General features: G+C 42.2%; 1 protein-coding gene and 1 long non-coding RNA gene across 11 annotated transcripts in view; one reads left to right on the plus strand and one right to left on the minus strand.

The window, feature by feature from the left end:
- LOC137144389 (uncharacterized) overlaps window positions 1-10,226 on the plus strand; it is a 53,247-nt gene extending 43,021 nt beyond the window's left edge. Inside the window, exon 3 of the long non-coding RNA XR_010917391.1 lies at window positions 9,758-10,226. This is a non-coding gene — a long non-coding RNA (uncharacterized lncRNA). The remainder of the gene's footprint in view (window positions 1-9,757) is intronic.
- Window positions 1-24,390, minus strand: part of TJP1 (tight junction protein 1) — a 137,450-nt gene that overhangs the window by 3,617 nt on the left and 109,443 nt on the right. For 3 of the 10 annotated variants that reach the window (XM_067534668.1, XM_067534660.1, XM_067534663.1), the window contains 4 exons: window positions 12,355-12,545; window positions 7,158-7,635; window positions 5,849-6,066; window positions 4,229-4,372 (listed from right to left, as the gene is read on the minus strand). In XM_067534668.1, the coding sequence (XP_067390769.1) occupies window positions 4,229-4,372; window positions 5,849-6,066; window positions 7,158-7,635; window positions 12,355-12,545 (1,031 nt within the window). The remainder of the gene's footprint in view (window positions 1-4,228; window positions 4,373-5,848; window positions 6,067-7,157; window positions 7,636-12,354; window positions 12,546-24,390) is intronic. The other 7 variants (XM_067534670.1, XM_067534667.1, XM_067534669.1 and 4 more) reach the window with 5 other exon arrangements.

The following is a 24,390-nucleotide window of genomic DNA, read 5'->3' on the forward strand; positions in this document are numbered from 1 at the left end:
TCAGCATGGCATGGTCCAATTTGAATTTGAGGATAATAGAGATAAGGGAAGGCACACTAATTCTGACCCCAGTTCAAATGAAATCCATCTGTGAGGGATCCTGAACTGACACACATTCAGTAACAGCACTGACGACAGTTCCAATTGTCCTTTCTCATGAATGTCAATGGAAGGGATGCCTCATTTTTGGAAAAGAGCCCTCAGCACAATGTTTTTACTTGTTTGTCTGAAAAGGTTCTGCTAAGGTGACCAGCCAACTGATTCTGAGAGCCAGGTAAGTGAGCCACTACTAGCATAATATTTTCTTTGATGCGTAAGTGCCAAAATTTTATTGCTTCATGATAAAGTTGATTGAAATAGGCTCCTTCCTGCTTGTTGACATAGTACATTACAGTGGTATTGTCCATGACTATTGTACACCATTGTTCCCTGGATGTGATGCTGAAAGGCCAGTCACACGTATATTGCCCAAGTTCCAGCACACTGATATGACAGGATGCTTCTTGTTCCAACCACAATCTCTGAATTGATAATGATCCCAGATGTACTTCTTAATCTGTGAAGGAGGCACCAGTAACCAACATTCTGTAGACAAGGGAACCATTGACACATTGTCCTGAATTGTCCACCACTGTTGGTATTTCCAGAGATCCTAGCACAAGAATGTCTAGTGAATAACTTGGACAATAGACAAGCCTCAACCATGAGTGAAGAGACCACCTCACATGCTGCATTGTGCAGGTACATAATGCCGTATGGCATAATAGTTTCAGGCACACTCTGGCTGTTGTGGTAGGATGCCTAGAGACAGATGATTTTAGGATTCTTTTGCTTGGAGGACCTGAGGAAGAGGAACCATCTATCTTCCTGGTAGAGGCCACCTCTGAATGCTGTGGAGGAACATTGGCACACTGTGGCTTCCACAATAGCTGAGGAGGTGGTACCATCTCCTGTGCTGAGCTAGGCCTCGTGGCTTGCTCCATCAGACACTGCTTGAGTCTCAAGTCCCTTGCCATCTGGACTTAGAGGGAGCATCTGTCCTTAATGTGCCCCTCTCCCAGGCCCAATGAACACCACAATGGGCAATGTTTAAATCCTGATGAAGACATTCCATCAGGAAACTATAGCTAACTAACCTATGGTACAACTAGCCAATAAACAACTCACTAAACTATTTACAAGGAGTTCTCAAAGACGGAGAGAAAAAAAAATGGCAGTGTGAAGAAACACTACTCAGAGTGCTCCAACTCTAGCCTGAGGCATTAAGAAACTGAGAGGGGTCAGGGCAGCACCACCCTGAAGCAGCAAACCAAAGAGTGTGAGCGCCACTCCTAGGGGTAAGCTAGGCGAATTTCTACAGCTTTGGTGTGGTGGGCATGTGTACATCTAAATGGAATACATGTCTGCAGCCACTCGAACTATTAATCTTATTAAGAAACTTTGCTAAAGCACTTATGTTCTAATGATCGTAATTTGGTGGTATTTACTTTAGATACGATTTACAAACTGAGATGTCCACTTATGGTCACTTAAGATCCTGAGGCACTTTCTTTAAAAACAGGGATTATTCTTAGTTGTCATTTGACAGAATTCAGGAGGTTAATTCTAGTCTATACTTATTGTCCCTCATAGTTCCAACTGAAGAAATTCCCCATCCAATAAACCATTGCAAAATGTCACTGATGCAAAATTATAGTTATGCAAAATTATATACCATTTCAGTGGTAGATTAAGATAAACAGCAAAGTTATTTAATGCCTGCAGGATAAATGGCACTAAAATATTTAAGTAAGATGGGCCAAAAAAAAATCCATTTTAAGAGATGTATAACAGATTTGGAGACCTCATTTACATAATGCAGCATCCCAAACCTGTGTGTGTTAAAGGAGACATGTAAATTCCACAGTTTTCTGGAGAAACACATGAAAACAAACATGAAGTACAGAATATGCTGAAATGATAAAACGCCTGATGTGAAGACTAGGAAAAAGTATATATGGCCTAGAGTTGTCATGTATATTTAGAGAATTTAAATACAAATCAATTGATTGCATCCAAGAAATGCTAATTATTTAAAACTCTCAGTTCTGTAAATACAGCATTTCCACTCAATCTGGAAACTCGAGTCTTTGTAAAATACCTGACTACATTTGTGAAAGGTTAAAAATCAGATTGTAATAAGGGATGAGGCAATCTAAAACATATTTTAAAACACACCCAGGTTGTAGATTAGATTCTAACCAATGCAATCTATAACGGTTGCTCCACAAGTTGAATATAAGAATACTTTCCCATGATTTGCACATTTAAGTCCTTTGAAGGAATGACCATCTAATATCAAACTAATTCAGTGCAACAAGTGTAATATAAAAGGCAATGAATGTACTGCTGGTCATTTAAAGATGCAATTTAAATTCTCTCCACTCAAAAGTTAAAATGAAATTAATCAAGAATTTCAGATGTTTTAGGGCTAATATACAAGTATTTCTGAGTTAAGTATAGCAGGGAATAGGTCAGTATATGTAATTAAATATTCATTTTAAGAACAGGACATGGAAACAATTTAGAAAAAGCTGAGATAGAGCAAAAGATTGAATAGAAAAAGCATCATAATGTTGCAAACCAGTACTAAGAAAGCATCTGAAAAATCAGAGTCCTGTAACCAGCTAATTTAAAAAGAGAAAACAAATATTTATTTAAGACACAGTATGGTCTACTTACATATCAGAAGACAGAATTGCCTAAATCTGAAATTGTCTCCAAAAGCAAGATTACTGATACATCCCATTTCAATTAAACAGAATAAAATGTTGTGTTATAACTCCAATACAGAAAGTCTTAGCACTTGTCTATGCTTTCTTTCTCTTACACAAGCAGGTTAACTTAGGAGAGGAAAAAGATCTATCCTAAAGAAGTTTTGATTACTGTTGGGGAGGACTAGAGTTTCTCCTTTCATTTCAAATAAATTCATGAAGAGATTTTTCTGTTGCAAAATACGAGAGCTTTTTAAAATTTTATGTAGTTGTGGTGGTGGGTTTTTTTGGGTCCCTGTCACTTAAGTGTCAATGTTTTAACACTTTCAAATATGTACATACAGTTAAGTCGATGCATGCAACACATGCATAAAACCCATCCGAAAGTTAATTTCTCTCTATTGGATCCCCATAATGAAAACTGATGCTCTAATCTTTCAGTGTCAATGCATTGTTATAGATACGTTAGTGACAATACATTGTTTTAAATACTGTATACAGAAAAATACTTTGTTATATATTATATACAGATGTACAAATTAGGCGTGTAAATCTTTCCTTTGTAATGTTAGAAAGTAGCTGAATAAAACCGTAAGATTTTCTGCATCTGTGCAGATATTAATTTTTAAATTGCTGTAACTTCACAGACATGTCATGAAATTGCTTGAAACTTACATAAAAATTCTACTTCAGCCTAATACTGATCACCCAGAATTTCAGCCAACAACGTTTTCTCTGTTCCAAGTAAGAGAAGGTGGAAGTGGTAGTGAATGTAGGGGGGGGGGGGGGGGAAGAACAGGCATATAAAACTGAAACCTAATTGCAAATTCAACTAGGAAAAGCCTCTCTCCATAATTCTAGGTGCAAAAAGGAGGTGGTGGAGAAACAGGTGAAAGCAAGCAAGAAAAGGCTTGTGGAAAATCCAGTCATATTAGAATGAACTATAAAATGTTTTACAGACATACACTGTAGTTGTCTTAAATGGTCAGATTATAAGCATCAACTTGCAAACATGAAAACAGTTAACACTTACTAAGTCGTGATTTATGAGTGTGGAGGTTAAGTTTAGCAAATTGTAAAGTACTATATGACCAATTAAGCAAAAGACACGAGTTTGTGGTATAAAAGCCAATTAGGGGTACAATATTTTTCCCAATTTATTTTAGTGCAGATTTACTATTTTAAAGTGTTGGCAGCTGTATCCGTCCTCAAGCAAGAAATCAAAGTGGAAAGTGGGATACCATTTAATGGACCAAGGATAAGGAAGATGATAATACTGTATTTCTTTACCATTTTGGTTTGTCAATTGTGATTTTAGCCATGAATTTGCACCGTGAGTAATGAAAGCGAAATGGAGAGTTTGACACAAATACAATGATTGAGTAATATATTACACACTGTCACCTTTGCCAAGTGATCTTAAATTATACGATAGCACCCAAAAGCCCCAAAAGGACAGAGGGAGGACAGCATACCCGACGAGGAGTCGGAGGATTTTAGAGCAAAAGACCAACCATCAGGGGTCATAGACGCACAATGTGGTAAGCGCAGCTCCACTGGCTTCAGGAATTTTAGTCCATGGGGCCCACACATTACCAACGGGCTAAGCAGTGTTTCACCTACAAGTTAAGAGAAACAAAAATAAAAGGTTAACATTGGAAACCTGTTCTCCTTGAAATACATTCAATATTTTTTTAATACACACCAAACTCAAGAGCAAAAATAAATCAGTTTATGAAAGTGATGAAAATTTAACCTTGCAAATAAGACAGAGCTATTCAGCAAGGTTTTTTCTGGTTGCCTTTCCTATTAGCATATTCCAGTGAATTTCAACTGGCCTGGATCATATCATCCCAAAATGAAAGACAGGCCAGACTATTTGATTACATTAGGATTTTTCTGACTTGTAATTCCAAACATGTGCTGCTATACCAGAGGTAGAAACATATGAACCTCTAAGTGCCTTGCCAACACTACAGCTTCTGCTGATGCTACTGCTAGTGGTGGTTTACTATATTAGGATGCCAACAATCCTAGTGCTGACAAGGGAATGCACTGGGTTGAAGCAAGAACCCAAAAAGAGACCTGTTGAAAGGGAGCTGGCAGATAGCTGCCTACGAGACTACCAGCCACCTCTTCATAGTCAAAAGGCACGGTACAAGGATTTGTGAGTTTATTTTGGATTAGCTGCTCAAGATGGTAATGAGAACATGTTCATGAACTAAACAATCCCATATTTAGATGATGGGGCTGGGATTGCTTTGAATCTTGTTTTGCAATGTATCAATAGTGCCTCAATTGTAAATTCCTAAAATTGAAACCCTGAAGGAGAGTAAAACTTCTCCTTAATTTACTGAAATGAGACAACTATATAATCTGTATTGTGTCTAAAGGATTACTAGTTTCCATTTACCTAGGTTCTGGGTGGCTATTGATAAAACAAACTTACTACAATAAAAAAGATTTCTAGGATATATGCTATTGTACTTGCCACTTTAATATACAGTAAAAGATATGTGTTTTACGAAACAGTGGTAGTCACTGCCTCATTTGCTCGTCTGAAAATAAAGACAAAAAATTCTCGCTTGATTACTGTGTACCTCAGACCTATATTTATAAAGCAAAGGACAGAAAAAAATGGGCTGTTACAGCATCTGAGGTAAATTTTTTCAATGTATTTAGTTAACACTTAATTTAAAAAAAAAAAAAATTGTATAATTCTTTCAGTCCTATCATGTGAGGAAATATTAACCTGGCAGACCAGAATACACCCATTCACTGAATCTATACTGAAGCAATGAAAGACATTTCTAAAAATCATTTTCAAACTTATAGCAACGTATTAGAGTTTTCCTTTAATGTATGTTAAAAGTTTGTTGACATGCACACATTAAAAACTTAGATATTAAAAGTTATAGTCAAAATGGAGACTCCCTGAATTATTCTCCCACCTGAATAACTGAACAGAATACTACTTCCTCTGTATTTCTAGTTTGTTAACTTGTTGGGGCAGAGACCATGTCTTCCTACGTTTTGCAATGCTTAGATAATGAATAGTAGTAGATGGAATATTAAGATACAAAGACAACTCTTACCTTTTTCTTTGTCTAAAGGTGGGAGGATACTATTATCTCTGCAGACCTTGAAATAGATTTCTTGCTCTATTCCCTCTGGAATGGCTCCTTGTGGTATAATTATACTAACTCCTGTCTCTATGGAGCTTAATACACCACCATTGCTGTTAAAGACACCTCTTGCTGTGGCTACAACTGTATGTCCATCCTCTTCCTCATCATCCTCTAGAGCTGAAGGGCTAAATGTGAGATACATATATTAAGCCTAGTAGTTTTATATACCTCCCCCAAAATCAGTAGCGCACACTGTAAATTGAATTTATTAACCAATGCAAAAGTTACATTAGGCAGGCAAGCCTTCTTAAAGTTTAGTCAGTCTCAATTGTGTGGGACACCTAAGAAATAAGTCAAATACAATAGTATAATTTTTGAGAGAAAGGGTAAATGGAGATGTATTTCTACTATAGCCAGGAAAAAAATTAACTTGGAAATTTACCCACAGCATCAGTTAACTAAAGATGTTGGACCACTCAACTGCTGTCAAATGAATGCTGCAGAGGAGTGGGAAAAAACCTCTCATTTTATTGGAGGTTTATTGTACTTAAAATGATTTTAGGTCCATTTCAGAAGTACTCATCTCTTTTGGGAAGAGACCAATAATTTAACAACTCAATATCATTTCAATTTCTTATAGCATAAAGCCCCCCAACTGCTTTAGTACAAACTGCTCATTCTTGTGTTACATTTCTGAACTTTAAAAAACAGCAAAAACTACTTCAAGTTTCAATCATATGATTACATAACACTGGGCAAATGAGACATAGTATTTTGCAAAGATTTTACAGATCCTATTTTCAAAAATACCCTATTTTCAAACAAATGAATTGAGGAAAAGCTCAGGTTGGTTAGAAGTATGTGTCTCAGATTCAGTTTTACTGTAGCTCCATAATCTGAGAGAAATGACTATCATTTATTTTCAAAAGAGTGCTTTTAAAATTGACCTGAAATAAGAATATAGCCTCCTCGACACACACAAGACCACTCACACTAAATTTGCCGTATTAAATTGTGAGACTAAATTTAATAATTCCAGCTTCTGGGAGACAGGACACCCCACATCTCAAAAGCCATTGCCACGTGCTTCCCCCCATTCTCCGATCAACCTCCAGTGTTAGTCCCAGGGGCTGCATCCTTGCTTTTGGATTAGAGAGTCTGGTCAGACTAACAGCAATTAACCAAGGGGTGGACACACTGCCTAAAACATTGCAGTTTCACAAGCAACCCAGTCTTTAAAAATGTATAAAAGAAAAAAGAAAAAAAACCCACTTACCTTACAGGAATGGCTTTAGGCACAGCATTAACATTATTTGGTTGATATTTAGGCTTATCTGCCTGAATAGAGAATGTATCCACTCCACTGTCAAACTCGGAAGGCTGCAACGAGCTGTGTGCTTTTAAAATTGGTTGAGGAGAATTTGGAGACTTTGAGGGCAACTCTGGTTTATGCTGAGTTTCATTTGGCAAGAGATTGTGGTTGAATTTAGGACTTTCAAACTTTCGCTCAAATGGCCTGGCAGCACTTGTGTAAGGTTTTGTTGAAAAGCGATTATAAGCAGGGGTGACTGTTTTCTGAGTCTGCTCAGTTCCATTAATTGGACCTTTGTCAGGGAAGCTTTTCTGAGGATAGAAGGTAGACTGCACCGTGTCCTCTCGGCTGGAAGATCTGAAAGTTGCTGGTTTATTTTGAGATGGAGGTGGGTCAGGCTTGGGCACTGTGGAATTCTGGAAATCCACTGATCCAGCGTTAACTGTAACACAAAATGAAATAAAATTATACATGAAAAATCCATAATATGTAAGCCTTGATATTCAATTTTAGAACTCAGACATTTAGGTCTATTATGAAAAAAATTGTATTTGCCTTAGATATAGTAGGATGTGATCATGTGTTACTCACAAAATTAGCATTAAGGGTTTCAGAATAACATTGAAATTAAGCTATTGTTTAGAAGAAACATTAAGATTTTTTTTAGAAAGGTAAAAACTTACTGCCCATTTCTGGTCCTACATAACCATGGCATCGGAATAAATAGTTTTCAAGAAATGTAAGACTCATAGCCTAGCTTTGGTTTTCTATAAGAACGTGTGTTACATTTCGGTATGTAACTCTTAGATATCAGCCCTGCCATCTTCCTAGTTGTAGGATAAATATGAAATTAAAGAATTAGAGTTAGCTTAAGTTTGGTTAAGAAAAATGTGTTGTAAAAAAGGGCCCTGACCAGCAAGTAGAATGAAGGCCTTAAAAATAATAAGATATAAGGCCAGAAGGAATAAAGCAGGGAGGATGTCTGGTTCAAGGAATAACGAACGAGAGAAGCGGGAAACGTTTTAAAAAGGCCTCTAACCGATAGGGATAACTGCAGCTGGTTTTAAAGACAAAAAGAGAATGTATTTGAATGAGCCAACATGGCCCTTTCCAGTGCATACACCAATGTTAAAGCCTATGAAAAACCTGTTGGGTATTAAAGAGGAGGGGACGAAAGGCCTTAGGAAGAAAAAAGGTTGTAAATCTTATCTGAATTAGGACTGGAAATAAGTGTGAACTGTCTCAAATTGGTTTTTAGATGAAGTCAGTAATTGGCAATATCACATCACTTGTTTGTTAAAGGGTATAAAAAGTTTTTAATGGGTTCATTGCTAATACCTGCCTGACCATAGTGGAGCCAGTCAATAGTGTTTAAGTACCCATGGGTTTAGCCCATTTGTAAGCATCTTGATCAAATGCTTGCAACTGTTGTGTTACTGTTTGACTGTAGTAAATTGCTTATTACTTGGGCTTTTTAGACAGGTTTAGAGCAATTGTACAAATTGGCCTTTAGATTTTAATAAAGGAATTTATGGTTAGTGTTCGGTGGTTTCCCATATTAATATTAATCATTTCAAATATTTAATTCCAGCACTGGTTTACTTTAGTGGCATGTCACCTATGCTTTTGTTACTTGTGTTATAGCACATGTACAAACAGTACATACAACAGCATGTCTTTCCATAAAATGTATGCCTTATTTACACAGCACAAATTTACTCTAACACTTTTAATGAAGTGAAGTAAAACAGAGCCACAAATAACTGAAGTGGCTGGAACAAAGAGACGAGCGACACTGCATCATCATCATAAACTTGATCTAAAAGAAAGGACATTATTTTTTAAGGCTGCCTAAACAAAGTAGAAAATTCTCTTATTTTTGAAGACTTGAGAGAGACTACTTGTCATGCTCAAAGAGTTGGGGCATAGGGAGTAGAAGCTGGGAGACTGCCTCTAAGGGACAAAAAGAAATTTGTAGTGGATGTGAAGCATAAAAAGCGCCTGTGCCATGGAATATGGAAGTATGCGTCCTTCAGGTTGAGGGTGGCATTCCAGTCTCCCAGATCCAGGGAGGGAATAATGGAGGCTAGTGAAACCATACGGAACCTCAGTTTCTTGAGATATTTGTTGAGGTGATGCGGGTCCAGTATGGGTTGCAGACCCCTTTGGCTTTCAGGATTATAAAGTAACAGGAGTAAAACTCTTTTCCTCTCAGGTGTAGGGGAATTTCATCTACAGCCCCTATCCACAGGAGGGCTTGCTCATGAGACAGGTCCCTAAAGAGGAACAGGGATGGGAAGGAGGAATTGAAATGATCTGAAGGGTGTACCCCACTGCAATGGCATTTAGAACCCTCTTGTCTGATGATGTAGCCACCCATACAGGGAGGAAGGGGGAGAGGCATTTTGAAAAGGACAGGGTTGGATCATGGGTTGAAATTGCTAGGTCACACCCTCAAGAGGGCTGGCCTGCCACTTGGTGGATAGCAGCCTGAGTTGAGCTGGAACATGGCAGAAAAAGGTTGACCCAGACAATACTTATAGCATCTGTTTCTCCTTTTATAGGGCTCGCTCCTAGCCTGGACTGCAAACTGTTGTTGCTGGGGCCTGAAATGCTTCCTGGAAGCCGGTGGAGTGTATAGCCCTAAGGAGCAGAGTGTTGCCCTAGGGCCCTTATGGCTGCACAGCCTGGTGTCTGTTTGGTCAGAGAACAGACCTGTGACATTGAAGGGGAGGTCCTGGATGGACTGTTTGACCTCTGCCGAGAGACCAGATGACTGCAGCCACAAGGCTCTTTGCATCGACACTACTGAGGCCATTGTTCTAGCCGCTGAATCTGCCATGTTGGAGGCTGCCTGGAGGGAAGCTGCTGATTCGCCCTCCTCCGGAATGGCCATAAACTCCTGCTTAGACTCCTGGAGGAAGGAGTCAGCAACTTTGGCCATGGAATGCTATACATTAAAGTCTCATCTCCCCAGAAAAGCTTGCTGGTTCAATATGCTGAATTGGAGACTCATGGTTGAATACATTTTTTGCCCCCTTATTTGTAGACGTTGAGCTTCACTGCCCTTGCCTCTCTCTTGTTGGCTGCTGACACTACCAACAATCCCAGGGATGAGTGGGAGTAGAGATACTCAAACCCCTTAGTGGGCGCATAATATTTTTTCTCTGACCTTTTAGACATAGGGGACAGAAAGGAGGGGTTTTGTCATAGAGCTTTGACCAGCTTGATGACTACTTAATGGACGGGAAAGGCCACTCTGGAAAGAGCTGCTGCTGCCAGAATATCAAAGAGTGAGTCAGCTGGCTCCTTTAGCGCCTCTGCTTCCAGGCTTGCATTCATCACTACTCTCTTGAGCAGCTCTTGGTGTGCCCTATGGTCATCCTGCGGGACCGTGGCAGACAGTCTGATCAGGTAATGACGACAAAAAGGCCAGTAGAGGAGGAGTGGGCAACTGTTCCCCCAGAGGTGGGATGGCTTCATCTTGGGGGATCCCTAAAGCCCCCCCTGCTTGATCTGGATCCTCACCGAAGTCTGGGGGTGGGCATGACACTGTTGCCGAGTGTCTCTCGGATGTCCCCCAGACACACTGAAGATATTGCGACCTTGGGACAGTAGACAAACCCCATGGGTTCCAGAACTGCCATGGTCTAAGCCATTGCATTGGTGGCCACGAGCCTGGTGGTAGAGTGGGAGGGAACCCCCCAGCTGTAGCAGGGTAACCATGGCCCTTGGGTAAGGCTCTCTCCTCTCTATCGAAATCCAAGCCCGAGGACTACTGCGGTGCCAACCATGTCTCTGATTCCTTGGAACACTAGTGGATGCGGTGTTCCAGTGCTGGGGAGTGGTGCCGGGCCTCCCTAGTTTGCCAAGGTTCTGGCGACTAGCAATAGCACTCTGGAGACTACTATCTTGAATCCAGGGATCGGTGCTGAGACCCTGGTGCCCTACATCAAAGCTCTGGTGACTGACACAGGGGGTCTGGAGAGCGGTACCAGGGGCCTGGGTGACAGCAGCAGTACTCCAGGGACTGGTAAGGGACCGGTGACCACTGTCGGGGCACCAGTGAACGAAAGAGGATGATGAGCGGCGCTAGAGACCTGTGCAGAGCATCCATCATAAGCTTGTCCCTTGATCTGCCCTTGACAGACTGCCCCAGTATGGGGTCTCGGCGCAAAGGTCCGAAAGCACTGGGAGCAAAAGCAGATCCTTGAGTGTGGATGGCATTGTAAGGTGGCGGGGGCACCTGCCGCTGCCCTGCATCAGAGGTGGGTCCCCAGGGAGGACTGGCAGCTCTGAGGGATGAGGCTGCAGCCAACCCGAGTTCTGGGGAAGATGAGCAGCCCAGTGGGGGTCTCGGCTTGTCCTCCGCTTCCAACTTGTCCTTTTGAAGTGCCTGTGAGCGCTCTCTCCCAGTGTGCATCTTCCTGTACCGCTTCTTTGGCCTAGAGAAGGTGACCAGTACCAGGATGAACTCAGTGCTGGGGGAGCGCTTTGGGTAGATGCCGATGTACTGGGTGCTGAATCCGAGCAGTTGGGCTCAGAAACCGGTCTGAGGGCTGACTCCATAAGGAGTACTCTTAGCCTGACGTCCTGGTCCTTTGTTTGTTTGTTGCTGATCTAAAGATTTTGCAGATTCTGCACTTGTCCCAAATGCTTTTCTCACGCAGGCACTTAAAGCAGTGCTGGCGAGGGTTGTTCACGGGCATGCTCTATTTACAAGAAGCGCATGGTTTAAAGCTAATTACACGTAACCTACTAATTTTAACTAAATGAACTTGATTAATGACTACACTACTACACAAAAAACCACTGGCTAAAGGCTTGTCAAGGCAAGGACATTCCAGCACTGTCACTGGTGGTAAGAAGGAACAGAGGGAGATGAGGCTGGCAGTGTCCTTAAGACAGTGCATAAGTGCACCACTGCAGATGGCGCTAGAGCTGCCCTGCTGATACCACTGAGGGAAAAATCTCTGGCAACTGTGAATGTGGCATGCACACTCACCTTTCAGGGAATGGACGTGAGCAAGCACTTGAGGAAGAACTGAACTGTACAATTTTAAAGTTTGTGCGGTAACTTAAATCTGTACAGGGAGTAAGGATGCTAGTCAAACAGAAAACTTGCATAAATTCAATACTGCAATCTATTAGACATGCTCACTTTCAGATTTCATACCCTCAGAAAGTGCAGACTTCGGATGTGCCTGAAGAAACACAACAGGGTTATTAATTGACTGAGGTTGAGTATACTGTACTGGAGGTGGGGGAGGAGGAGGAGCAACTTGAGAAACCGGCTCATAGCGCTTTTCACCAACAGGTCTATCCATGGGCTCAGCATCAGTAGTTTTCCCCCTGTTGGAAATAAAAAAAGAAAAAAAAACAATAGTAGACGGGTCCAATTTTACAAAAGTCCTCAGTTCCTACATTCACCACTATATCTTCTTCTATAACACCTGATTTTCATCTCTTCCTATGAACATTAATTTCTGTACAACATCCAGTCCTAAGTAAAAAAACACTCATTTAAAAGCACGAGAGATTTCAAGACAACAACGAATCTTTAAAAAGCTTAGTAACACAAATCAAAAGATGTCAAACAAAAGGCAGATGACATTTGAGGTGTATTTTTGTAATGTTTACCTCTAAATCCTTAGTTTTCAATTTAGTTTTGGGGGATTTTCAAATGAGGAACTTTGCTATAATTCAGGTAGGTATGAAAACAATTTAATTTTCATCATCTAGGTTTTTAAAAAAGCAAATTGGATGTGCAATATAAAGACTGATTTCTATTAACTTCTAAATACACCTAATATTTCAACAATGCCATCTTAATTAAAAATGCAATCAGCTTAAGCGTCACTAGCTTTATGTGCATACATTTTAGCTAGTTAAAAAAAAGGAGATAATTTAAAATTAAAATTTTAAATATTTCTCACATTTACCATATGAATTTCTCCAACACATGATCTTTCAGGAAATGGCCAATTTTCAAAAATATCTATATTGTTCGGCTATCGTAACTTAAACTTACTTTCAAAATCAGTGTGTTTAAAATTTTAGGTGCACATAATGCCTGTGATAAATGTAACAGTGAGAGGAGACCTTAAAACATCCTCACATCAACAGCAATCTTACCACTCGATGTTCCTTTTCAAGTAGTCATAGCTAGTGTAAGAGCCAAGAAATCTAGGTGATAGCAAAGCAAACAGCAATAGAAGAATGAAAGAAAATGGTCATTCTATCTTAAGCACGTCATTTTCTCATACATTGTGTTAATCCTAGAACAGTTAACATGACAAGACATTGTACAAAGAGACAGCATTAAGTTAGTCAGCTATCACTCTGATAAGACCTTTATTGTATATGTATGTACAGTGATCAAAACGCTATGCTTAATATTAAACTTTTGTCCATGAATTATGGGCAGAGGAGGCCTCAAAGCAGCCTCTCCCTTCAGTAGCTAGAGGTAAAAGTTCGTGAGACTGAAACAGAAGCCTTCATTATATTTTGAATAATACTTTAGTATGTGAATTTTATATACTGTAAGTACAATGCTTATTTATCTCATTCTTGGGCTATTTACTACACATATGGTGTAGCTACTAGTGCACTGCAGGTAACTGGCTAAGATTGCTTTTATAGTGAAGAGTTTAATCTTATCCCTAGACCAACTCTTTCAGCTCTCCACTATCAGTGTCTGCATATTAAAAAATGTTTCTGGTCAGCATTACCATGTCCTGTAGTTACACTACCAAATAACTGTGTTCTATTTTAATTCTGCTTACTGGGAGAAGATAAAAATTCATTTAGAAAAAATTCAATCTCACAATAGAAAAAATATTCCCCCTTCCCTCCTTGGTACATAAACCCAACAGGAAACAATACTCAATTGTGGTGATAAACTACAGCTGTGTGTTCACAGGTCATGCTGATGCACAAGCAATGTATTACAGATTACACACACAAACTCCCTAAAATGACACTTTGATTAATAGAAATGACTAAAAGGTGATAAATGGAGTTGTTTTGCCCAAATCAACCAATTAACGGAAAGGATGGTATTAGACTACGTCAAGAGGGTGGCCACTACCTACATCAAAGGGGGCAGAACGAAAGTGTATGTAACAATGTATAAAAGAGGATGTCAGAGGGAATAATGTTGTCCGGTCTGGGGGATAACTGAAAGTCCCGCCATTGGGCCGTGGCCATTGTAATGCTGCCTATATGAAACTGACCCAGAGATACTCTGTAGGTCACTTATTGTGCCGCACGCAATAAACCTGGCCTGGGTGCCTTTGTTGCTCAGCTAATCCGTGGTCGTGTCGATCCATTCAATCGTGAGAGCCGTCTCTGTTTCCTGATCAGAGCTGGGACAGCATCTGCACAGGGACACACGCACGCAGCCTACACTGATAAACACCGGTGGCCAACACACCGTACCATACCTCTGTGTCAAAAAGGGACTGGTTCTACAGCACCCAATCGTAGGAGGTAATTATTTTGTCTCACAGAAGGAACTTGTGAGAAGGGTCCCTGAAGGAGGATAGGGTGGACAGGTGGAGGAAGAGCAATGGAATCAAGTACACATTGCTGATGATTTCCAGTACCCACTTGTCAGAGATGATCTTCCTTCACATTGAGTGTAATGGTATCAAACAGTCGACAAACTGATATAGTATTTCTGATGGATTCAGCATATTGTCCAGGGGGAGGCTTCTCAGGGCCTCAACCAAGTTTTCAAAACTTGTTTTGAGGTTGGTGGGTGGGGCATCAACGACTGTGGAGGTTTTGAGGAGGCAGTCTCTATCATCAGTGTTGCTTTTCGACGTGTCGTTGTGGAAGGAAAAATTGAAGTAGAGATCTCGGGGTAGGTTGGTATCTACTTGGTCCTCTCTTTGGCACTGGTGTTTAGATATTGAATGATCATAATATTGCTCTAGAATCCTTTAGTGAATGGAGGGATTCATCAGTTTGCTCGTTGAACAGCATGGAGCCTTCAAGTGGAAGATCTTCCACAGTGGCCTGGACTTCTTTTGGGAATCCAAAGAAGTATAGCCACAAAGCCTGTCCTATGACCGCCAATGTTGCTATGGACCAGAGGAGGCTTGCAGTGCTGTTTGTGCCAGTAACTGACCTTCAGCTATAAGTGCCTGGGAACTATTCTTTTTTGTCTTCAAGGATGAGTTAAATAAATTCATTTAGTTTGGAGTAGTTTATGTGGTTGTGCTTTGGACAAAAACACCTCATAGTTGGTGATTCTAAACTGGAGCGCAGATGACAAGTACACCTTACGTGTGAAGAAATCTAGCCTCTTTCAATCCTCATCATAAGAGATTATCCTAGATGATGTCGTCCCTTCTCATTTACTGCATTAACCACGTGGAAATTCGAAATAGCGTGCAAGAATAAAAAGTCCATGTCTTTTGCAGGGACATAGTACTTCTTATCAGCCCACTTACACATAGAAGTATCAAGGCTAGGGTCTGCCAGACCACCTTGGCTGGATCTAATAAGGCCTCATTGACTGGGAGTGTAATTTTAGCCGATGTGGAAGTGTGCAATATGTCCAACAGCTGGTGGTGTGGTTCTCGCACTTCCTCCAATGGGATCTGGAGAGAGAGTCTGCTATTCTCCAAAACAGTTCTTGAAATTGTTTAGTCATCAGCAGTCATGTGGGATGTTGTCCTTGCCGGATAAGGCAGTTGTGCCAAGGAGATGTTGGTTGGTGGTGTGACTTCTTCCTCCAGTGCCTCCTCATGCTCTTCAAAAAGTTCTACCTCAAGTTCCGGAAACCTGGATATAGAGAAGTCTGTGTCGGTACCTCTGAGTAATGGGCAGTTTGGGAAACTGCTGCCTGTATGCAGGCAGCCCAAGGATCCCAACAGGGCCAGTGTGGGGACATAGGCATGTGTCCTAGATCGGTTCTGGTCTCCTGATAATGAGGATGTGCGCATGATGTTTGTATTGCGTAGCCTTCTGGTATGGAGGAATGGGAGCATGGTGTAACTGAGTAAGGTTCTTCATCCTCTTCACTTGAGAAGAAGGGACAGTTCTACATGGTGATGGGGAGTGGTGGGGTATTAGTTGTATCTCCAGGGGAGACATATGTACTGCTGGGAGCTTGGAATGGAGGAGGGGTGACTCCAGGGTTTCTAAGAGACCTTCTTGCCTCGGAAACCTGAACTCCTGTGGTACTGGCATCAGCATCATTGGTACTATGGGTTGCACTTGCATCGGTGCTGTGTAAAGTCTAGGCGTCGGTATGGATTTTGTCAGTGCCGACAGTGCCAAGTTCAATTTGCATTCTCCCAAATGGCCACTCGGTGGTGCCAAAAGCCTTCATCAGTGCCAAAGCACTCAGTGCTGTATGTTTAGTTGGAGCAGCCAGTGCCAACTTTGGGCCTGTCTTTGCTGGTTTCATGTAATGGTACCATCTTATGTTGTCCTGTCCTCTTAGGATCCTTGGACTTATCAATAGCACCGGTACTGGAGGTCCCTGTAGCTAAATCTCATTGTGGAAGATGTCGAGGCTACCAGCCTCTTTGGGAGAGACTTTTCTGGAATGGCTCCTTGATAGGTGAGCTTCAGGTCCGTATCATGCCATCTTTCTGAGAGCCTGTGGGGTGGCAAGACGACAGTGCCAGCAGTGACCGCTGCCCAGGAGAGGTATCAGGGTCAGGGCCAATCTGGCCGCAGTGCACTCTCCATCATTAATTTTTAACTTCAGGTCACAGTTCTTTTGGGTCTGCGCCTTTACGCTGAGGCAAATTAGTGCACTTCTGTAGTATTTGTGCCCCTCTCCCAAGAAATGAATGCATCATGAGCGCCAGTCGCTTATGGGGATGACCTCACAGGAGGAGACGCATCTCAAACCTGGGGTATCTGTGCGTAACCGTGTGTAGGGGGGAACTTCCCTGTAGGGAAGAACATAAAAAATAAAAACATTCTAACCTAACGAGTAATAAAGAGAAAAGAAAAATAAAAAATAAAAAAAAAGTACCTGTTCTCTGGTTCTTTCGCATGGAGGACTGTGGAGACCCTGGGATTCTGGGCCAGCCTTGAACCTACATTGCCCAGGTTTCCCTGCACGTGCCATGCAGCTAAATAAAGGCTGACAACAATCTGCCCCCCCCCCCCCGTAGAAGCCAGGCAATAAACTAGGCATAATGGAACTGATCTCCAGAGAAAACGGAGGTTACTTATCTGTAACTGGAGGTTGCTCAAGATACATTCAAGAGACCTATACGTATGCACGTATTCCAAGCACCTCAGACTGGATATTCCTAGCAAGTAACGTGCATAGGTCCACACCTGTGCAGTTGCTCTTCTTGTGCTCCATACTGGTCATTTAGGGCAGTGTGGACTGACACCTATCCACTTCTGACCACAAACCAGGTAAGAGATGAAGCAGAGGATAAGGAAGATGGGTAAGTGCAATACAGGTAGGGACCACACATCTTGAAAAACCTCCAGTTGCAGGGAAGTAATCTCCATTTTTTTGACTGCTGGTCCATATGTATATTCTACACATGGCTGATTGATAAGCAGTATTCAAACAAGAAGTGGGGGTGAAGGTGCAGTTGGTATAGAGATCTGTAATACTGCTAGCCCAAACAACTGCATCTGCAGAAGAGGCCTGGACTAAGGAATAATGCTGTATGAAAATATGAATGGAACTCCAGGTTGCTGCCTTACAAAGTTCCAGTATAGATACTTCTCAAAAGATGCTTTTGAGGTTGCTTGTGCTGTAGTGGAATGGGTTCTCACCCTGTCTGGAAGAGGAATATACGCCATCTGATAAAGAATGATGCAGCAGGAGATCCACTTAAGAGAGTCTGAGCAGATAATGCAACCATCCTACTATAGAAAGAAATAACCTCACGGAGACCTTCACGGAAAATAGGATACTGGACACATGACCAATGGTTCAAAGTGTGGTTGGTAAGTACTGAGATTATAAGGTTGAAGTTGCACTTTGTTGTTGGTTTCACCACTGTTGTTGACTGAGTAAAAACAGTGTGGCCTTCTACCAGAGGATGGAAGGCACTCGTTGCTAGATAGCTAATGGAAAGGCCTGACATCTTCAGCATTTGAGTCTTTTTTGCTTTGACTGAGAATAGATTGAACGGCTTCTGAGCATGAACACTCTAGGACTGATCCCCATTCAAATACTGTGAAGTGAAAAGGGTTTGGGTTGGGATGTTTGATCTTGTTCTCTCCTGAGTTAACATATCCAGGTGGGGACAGATACTGATTGGAGGACATATTGATATTCATAAGAGGTCTGGAAACCAGGATTGTTTAGACCAGTTGAGTGCAGTGATTCAAGCTTTGTTGTGACAAATCTTTCATAGAATGTGTGATAGTAATGGGATCAGAAGGACAGGTCAGGTGGTCTATCCAGGATAATAGAAGGGCATCTCCCCTAGAGTCTCAACCAAGTGCTGCTCTTGAGCAGCAAAGGTGAAATTTCTTTTCCCATCAGGGACATTACAAGTCCCAAGATAGCATTCCCCATTGAGCAAAGATGTTACTCAGAACATCATAGTTCATTTCCCACTCTTAGTCTGTAGAGAGGTGCCTACTGGGGTTGTCCATCAGAATTCTGCACACCTGACATATGTTGCCATGAGTGTGATGTGGTTCCTGATGCACCAATTCCATAAATGAACTGCCTCCATATGGAGAGGAAGACATTTTTACTCTGTTTTGTTTGTATATGTAGAATATGGTGGTCATTTTATCTGACATTAAGTGGACATGATGGGAAAAGACAAGTGAAAGGAATGCACTGCAGGCTAGATGGACTGCCCTCGGCTCTAGTAAGTTGATATGCACCCTGGCCTCCTAAGGAGTCCATGTTCCTTGTGCAGTGTTACTGTCCATTTGGGCTTTGCATCATGATTATGGTCGCACTGGGTATGGGTGGAATGAAAGGGATTCCCACATGCATCACTTCTGGGTTTGTCCACTATATGAAAGAAGCCATGACCTTGGTAGGGATTATCTTGGTATTTATGTTGTCACTGTCTAATGAGGAAAGTAACTGGAGCCAGACCTGCAGGCAACTGAGGTGAAGTCTAGCAAACGGGATTATGTAGGTACATGAGGCCATGTGGCCTAGCAGACAAAGACAAACCTTGACTGTAGTTCAAGGTGTGCAAGAGACTTGTCTTATCTGGCTGGTCATAGTCTGGAATCTGGCTTATGGAGATAGGCCTTCACTGAGGTTGAGTCTAGGGTCTCCGCCTATAAAGTCTATGATTTTTGTGGGAGTCAAAGTGAAAAGTTTTTGTTTACAGAGATCATGGATACCACAAGACCGAGTAAGGATATGGTTGCTGACTGGACCTCCTGGCTAGATTTACCTGTTAATAACCAATCATTCAGGTATGAGAAGATGGTGCAGCCATTGTGTCTCATCTGGACCACTACTACTGAGAAGACTTTCATGGAAACCCTGGGTGCTATAGCTAGTCAGAACAGGAATACTGAGAACTAGTAGTGCTCTTCTCCTATCACAAATCTAAGGAAAGTTATGTAAACATATGAAATTTTGATTTTCAAATAAAAAAACATTTAACTGGCATAGATTGAGAATTAGTCTCTATCCTTAGACTACTGGATCTCCTAGTGAGAGTGGTCTCTGAAGGAGAAGCCAGGAAGGAGATTTGAGGGGGGGAATGGAGAGAAACTTGATTGTATAGCCAGAATAGATTATCTGTAATACAGACTTGTCTATTATTGCTCTCCAGTTGTGGGCAAAAAAGGACAATGTGACCCCCAAAGTTTTGGGGAGCACTAGGGAATGGCATCAATAAGGATACATGGTTTTAAACGCCTGTCAAAAGTAATTCCTGGTTGGTGGGTGGGGTTGAGCAACAGCAGTTGAAGTGGAGGAGGCTGCATTCCCAGTTCTTTACAGTCTCTGGCATTTCCACAGTAATCCATAAGGGTAATTAATGGTGGTAAAAACAGGTATGGGGAAGGTCTGGGCTTATACACCTGCTTCTGGTGTTCTCTCTTCAGGGATGACATATAAATGCCCAGGGAACAGAGGGTTGTCCTGGAGTCCTTTAGTGAATGTAGCAACTAATCAGTCTTTTCACTAAAGAGATTAGACTCAAAGGACAAGTTACTGATATTTTGGAGTTCCCTGGGGAACCCTGAAGAATGGAGCTACTGTTCACGCCGCATGACTGGGGGCTGCAGCTATAACTCTAGATGCAGTGTCAGCTGTGTCTACTGCTGCTTGGAGCAAAGTCTTAGCCACCAGCTTATCCTCATCGATGTCGGCTTGGAATTTGTGCTTTGTCCTCCTAGGGAAGTCTGTTCTTGAATTCCACAAATTTGGAGTAATTACTTCAATCGTATTTTGTTAACAGGGCCTGGTAGTTAGCAATTCTGAACTGGAGACTGTCAATGAAAAGACCTTCCTCCCAAGGTCAAGGCATTTGGTGCTTTTGTTTGCAAGGGTTGCCTTCGGTATTGCAGCCTGGGGAGGGCCCCAAGGCATTGGATATCATCAGTGTCTTGGTTGGGCAGTCATACCTGGGAGGACAACAGCTCCAAGTTCTCCTGGAGACTCTCCCCCCGTGAGGCAAAAGTTCACCTAGAATATTGGGCTTGGACGACAAACTTTTACTTCAGTGGTTTTTATGGTACCAGTGGATACTTGCTTCAGCTTGTGGCAGGGTAGGGGAAAATCCCCTTCTCCTCAATGTGGTTTCTTCTTCTGATGTTGAGATGTCCCTGAGGAGCAAAGGAGAGAAGATTGCAGATAGGGTAGGGAAAAAATTCACCCTCCAGAGCAGTAAAGGTTTCAGTTTGTCCAGAGTGCAAGGGGTCCCAGAGGTGAGTACTGATGATCTGGTGCATCCAAGATCAGCCGATCTTTCTTGGAACATGGAAGTACTGTCAAAGGGGATTCCAATATGGAGCTCCAAGTTGGTGCCAGCGGATGCCAATCCTTTGGCTTCTGAGTTGGATCCAGTGCCAGCACAGATGGTGCCTTCCTCCTTCACACCTTATCCTTTTAGTCAGGTTTCTTTATGCCTTCATGCATGCCCCTTACGTTTGATAGGCCTGAGGCAGGTAGGGGGGTTGGGGAAGATGTTAGCAACGCTGGCCTCTATTCCAGAACTTGTGCTTGGAGGGGTACTGCTCGCAACAGCCTCAGGCTGGAAGCAGCGCCCCTCCAAGGATAGCAGAGTCTCCCTGGCTTGGGTCCAACTGGGTTCTCATGGCCTTCTCCACGAGATGCTTCCTCAGACAGGGCCTCCCATACTCTCACGTTCAGGGAGGGAAGGAGCAACAGATACTGCACTTGGTGGTGATGGGAGCTTCCCCAAGGAGGCTGATGTCAGTTACTGATGGAGAAGAAACAGGGGCAGAAGACAGTTCTTAAACTACAGAACTCTGGGCATAGTTTTTCTCCCAATGTGGGGAGCAAGGTAGGATCCCTGAGACAGGGAAGGAACTATCCTATACTCACTACAACAACTAGGAAAAAAACCCACCAAAAACACTGACCTATTTTCAGTATATATTACAGATAAGAAGGCTATGAAGAAGCTTTGAACACAGAGGATTTTGACTCAGGCCATGAAGCAGTGAGAAGGACCTGGAGAGCTGTTGGTCTGCACCAACCCTAATGCCCTTAATATGGAGCATGAAGACAGCAACCACACAGGTGGACACTGCTTGCTAGAAAAATCCTGTCTCAGGACATGGAGCACGTGTACCCACGTGTGCAATACTCCAGCCCTCAGAGGAGGAGGAGGTTTATTTTCATCAGGTTTTATACTGGATTGTACAGACATTTTTAGCCCTATTTATATTCTTGGAAGAACACTCACAATGCATTCTGAGGTTAAGACTTTGCTCTCCTCTAATTTACACCATTTTCACATTACCTACATTGACTTCAATTAAGCTACTTGTGATACCAGGACAAATAAAAGGACCATCAAACTCACAGGCCAGGGGTCGGCAACCTGTGGCATGTGTGCCGAAGGTGGCGTGCATGACCATTTTCAGTGGCACACTGCGCCCCTCCCTGCCCCAAAGCAGGGCTGCGCTGCAGCCGCTCCCCCCTTCTGGCCCCACCCCCTCCCACATGGCAGGTGGGGGACAGGAGGCTGAGGAGCCAGGTCAGTGTGCCAGCCAAGAGCCGCACAGCGGCTGCTCCCCCCTTCCAGCCCCACCCCTCTCCTTGGGGCAGGTGGGGGCTAGGAGGACAAGAGGCTGGGCCGGCACACCACTGGCCCTGACTAGGAGCTGTGCCGCAGCCGCTCCCCCCACAGCCAGGGCACTGCTAGGCCCACATGGGAGAGGGGCGGTCGCCAGGGATGTCAGCGGAGGTACCCCCCGGGTACGTCACTGCCACAGCGGGGGGAGGCAAAAAGGGGAGTGCAGGAAACTGGCCCGCAGCCCTCCCACCACTGCCACCTAACACCCTGGCCAGGGCCCTGGGCCCACCGAACGTGGGAGAGGGCTGGGGGGGGAGGAAGAGTTGGCACCCCCTTTCCAAAAGGTTGCCAACCTCTGTCTCAGGCTGTGTCTCCATTGGAAAAATTTACTAAAAGATTCTCAGTGGTTCCAACACCTGCTGCAGAGCTCTTTGTAGAGTGACGGCTCTGGCTCCTGGACTCACTATTTCCCACTCTCTCAGTTAAGCCTGCTGAAAAGTAAGTTCAATCAAAATGGTGTTAATACGCCGAACTACAGGTCCTGGATCTACACTATGGCTCCCACAACTTCTCAATACACATCCTTTCCTCTCTTTGATAGAGCAGTGCAGAGAAATGAAACATACCACTCATTTTCTACATTAGTGACAAATCTACAAACCTTGTTGAAGTTTAAAATAAAGTCACTTTTTTCATACTACAAAACTGGTAGGAATATTGTTACAAGTGTAGAGAAGGCCATGGTTTTATCCTAAGATGCAAAGCCAACTCCGAGACAGAGTCTTCAAACGTTATTTTTATCTTTTCCTACCATATGTGGACAAGACTGTAATTTGTCATTGCTGATAAAGAAGGTGCAAATGACCTAGTGCTGAACACAGTTTAACCTCAAGTGTAGAGGTGGCCAAATCATCTTAATAATGCAGGAATAGTGATGAAGCTGACCAGAAACAGCCAGCCATGTTTCATAAAGAATGTTAGTGCAGAGATCCGGGCCAACATGAACTTTTTAAATTTGTGAAGTCTAACATTACCACTTTACTACAAGGCAACCAGAATAATTATGAAAGAAAACTTATGGGAGAAAGAAAAAGTGAACAGCTAAGACTAAACCGAGTAAAATAATATCTCCAAACACATCACCTAAACTTAACAGTTCAAAACAGCCACCCTTTTACAAGCAGCTTTTAAATAAAAGGTCACACTGCAAAGGAGAGTTTTGCTCTAGTGTCTATAACTGAGAATACACCTCTCCTAAGCAATAGACCTATAAAGCAAAGGAGAAGAGGGAAGAGACAAAACTATTCCATGTACTACATTTGCTGACAACTAGAAGACACAAATGTGACATTACCCTTACAAAGGAGCTTCATTGGTGCCACATATTTCCTAAAATGGACTTTTTGTAGTGATTTCCCCATGAAGAACGCCTGATTGGTGGACATAAATATGAAGAATAAAAACATTTGTACTCACACAATGGAAAAACTCACATGCACATTTCTCAGTGCTAAACCTGTAACATGAGGCTCTTTCAAATGTAAGGTTACAACTTGACATTTCTTGAAGGAAGACCAAACCATTCAAACTGCTAAATAGATTAGTTAGCTTACAGTATATATTTAGTTTATTGGTACCAAGTAGACAGATGTTACTGCTTATTTTACTAGTCTATTTTGTTTCTAAAACAGCTATGTAAATCTGTTAGCGGCAGGATATTTAATGTATATAATATATAAAATATTAATACCAAATTTGCAGTTAGAATAAAATTTGTCAGCCAATCAATGAAAAATATTTTAAAATTCATGGAGTCTGTCTAGTTTACATTGCACAGATGTACAGTGAAATTGTAATCCCAGACGCTATAGTATAGTTTTCTTCTAAAAAAAGCCACTAATAAGACAAGTGCTAAATTACATCATTAGAAATTTATAATTATGTGAATCCTCACACAGAAGACTCATATAAGTATTTAACTTTGGCTTGTCATAAACAACTGTTTT

The sequence above is a fragment of the Emydura macquarii genome, unplaced genomic scaffold (genome assembly GCF_026122565.2).
Source record: "Emydura macquarii macquarii isolate MOO-44397 ecotype Brisbane River unplaced genomic scaffold, CSIRO-AGI_Emac_v2 contig_3451, whole genome shotgun sequence".
Classification (NCBI taxonomy): Eukaryota; Metazoa; Chordata; order Testudines; family Chelidae; genus Emydura; species Emydura macquarii.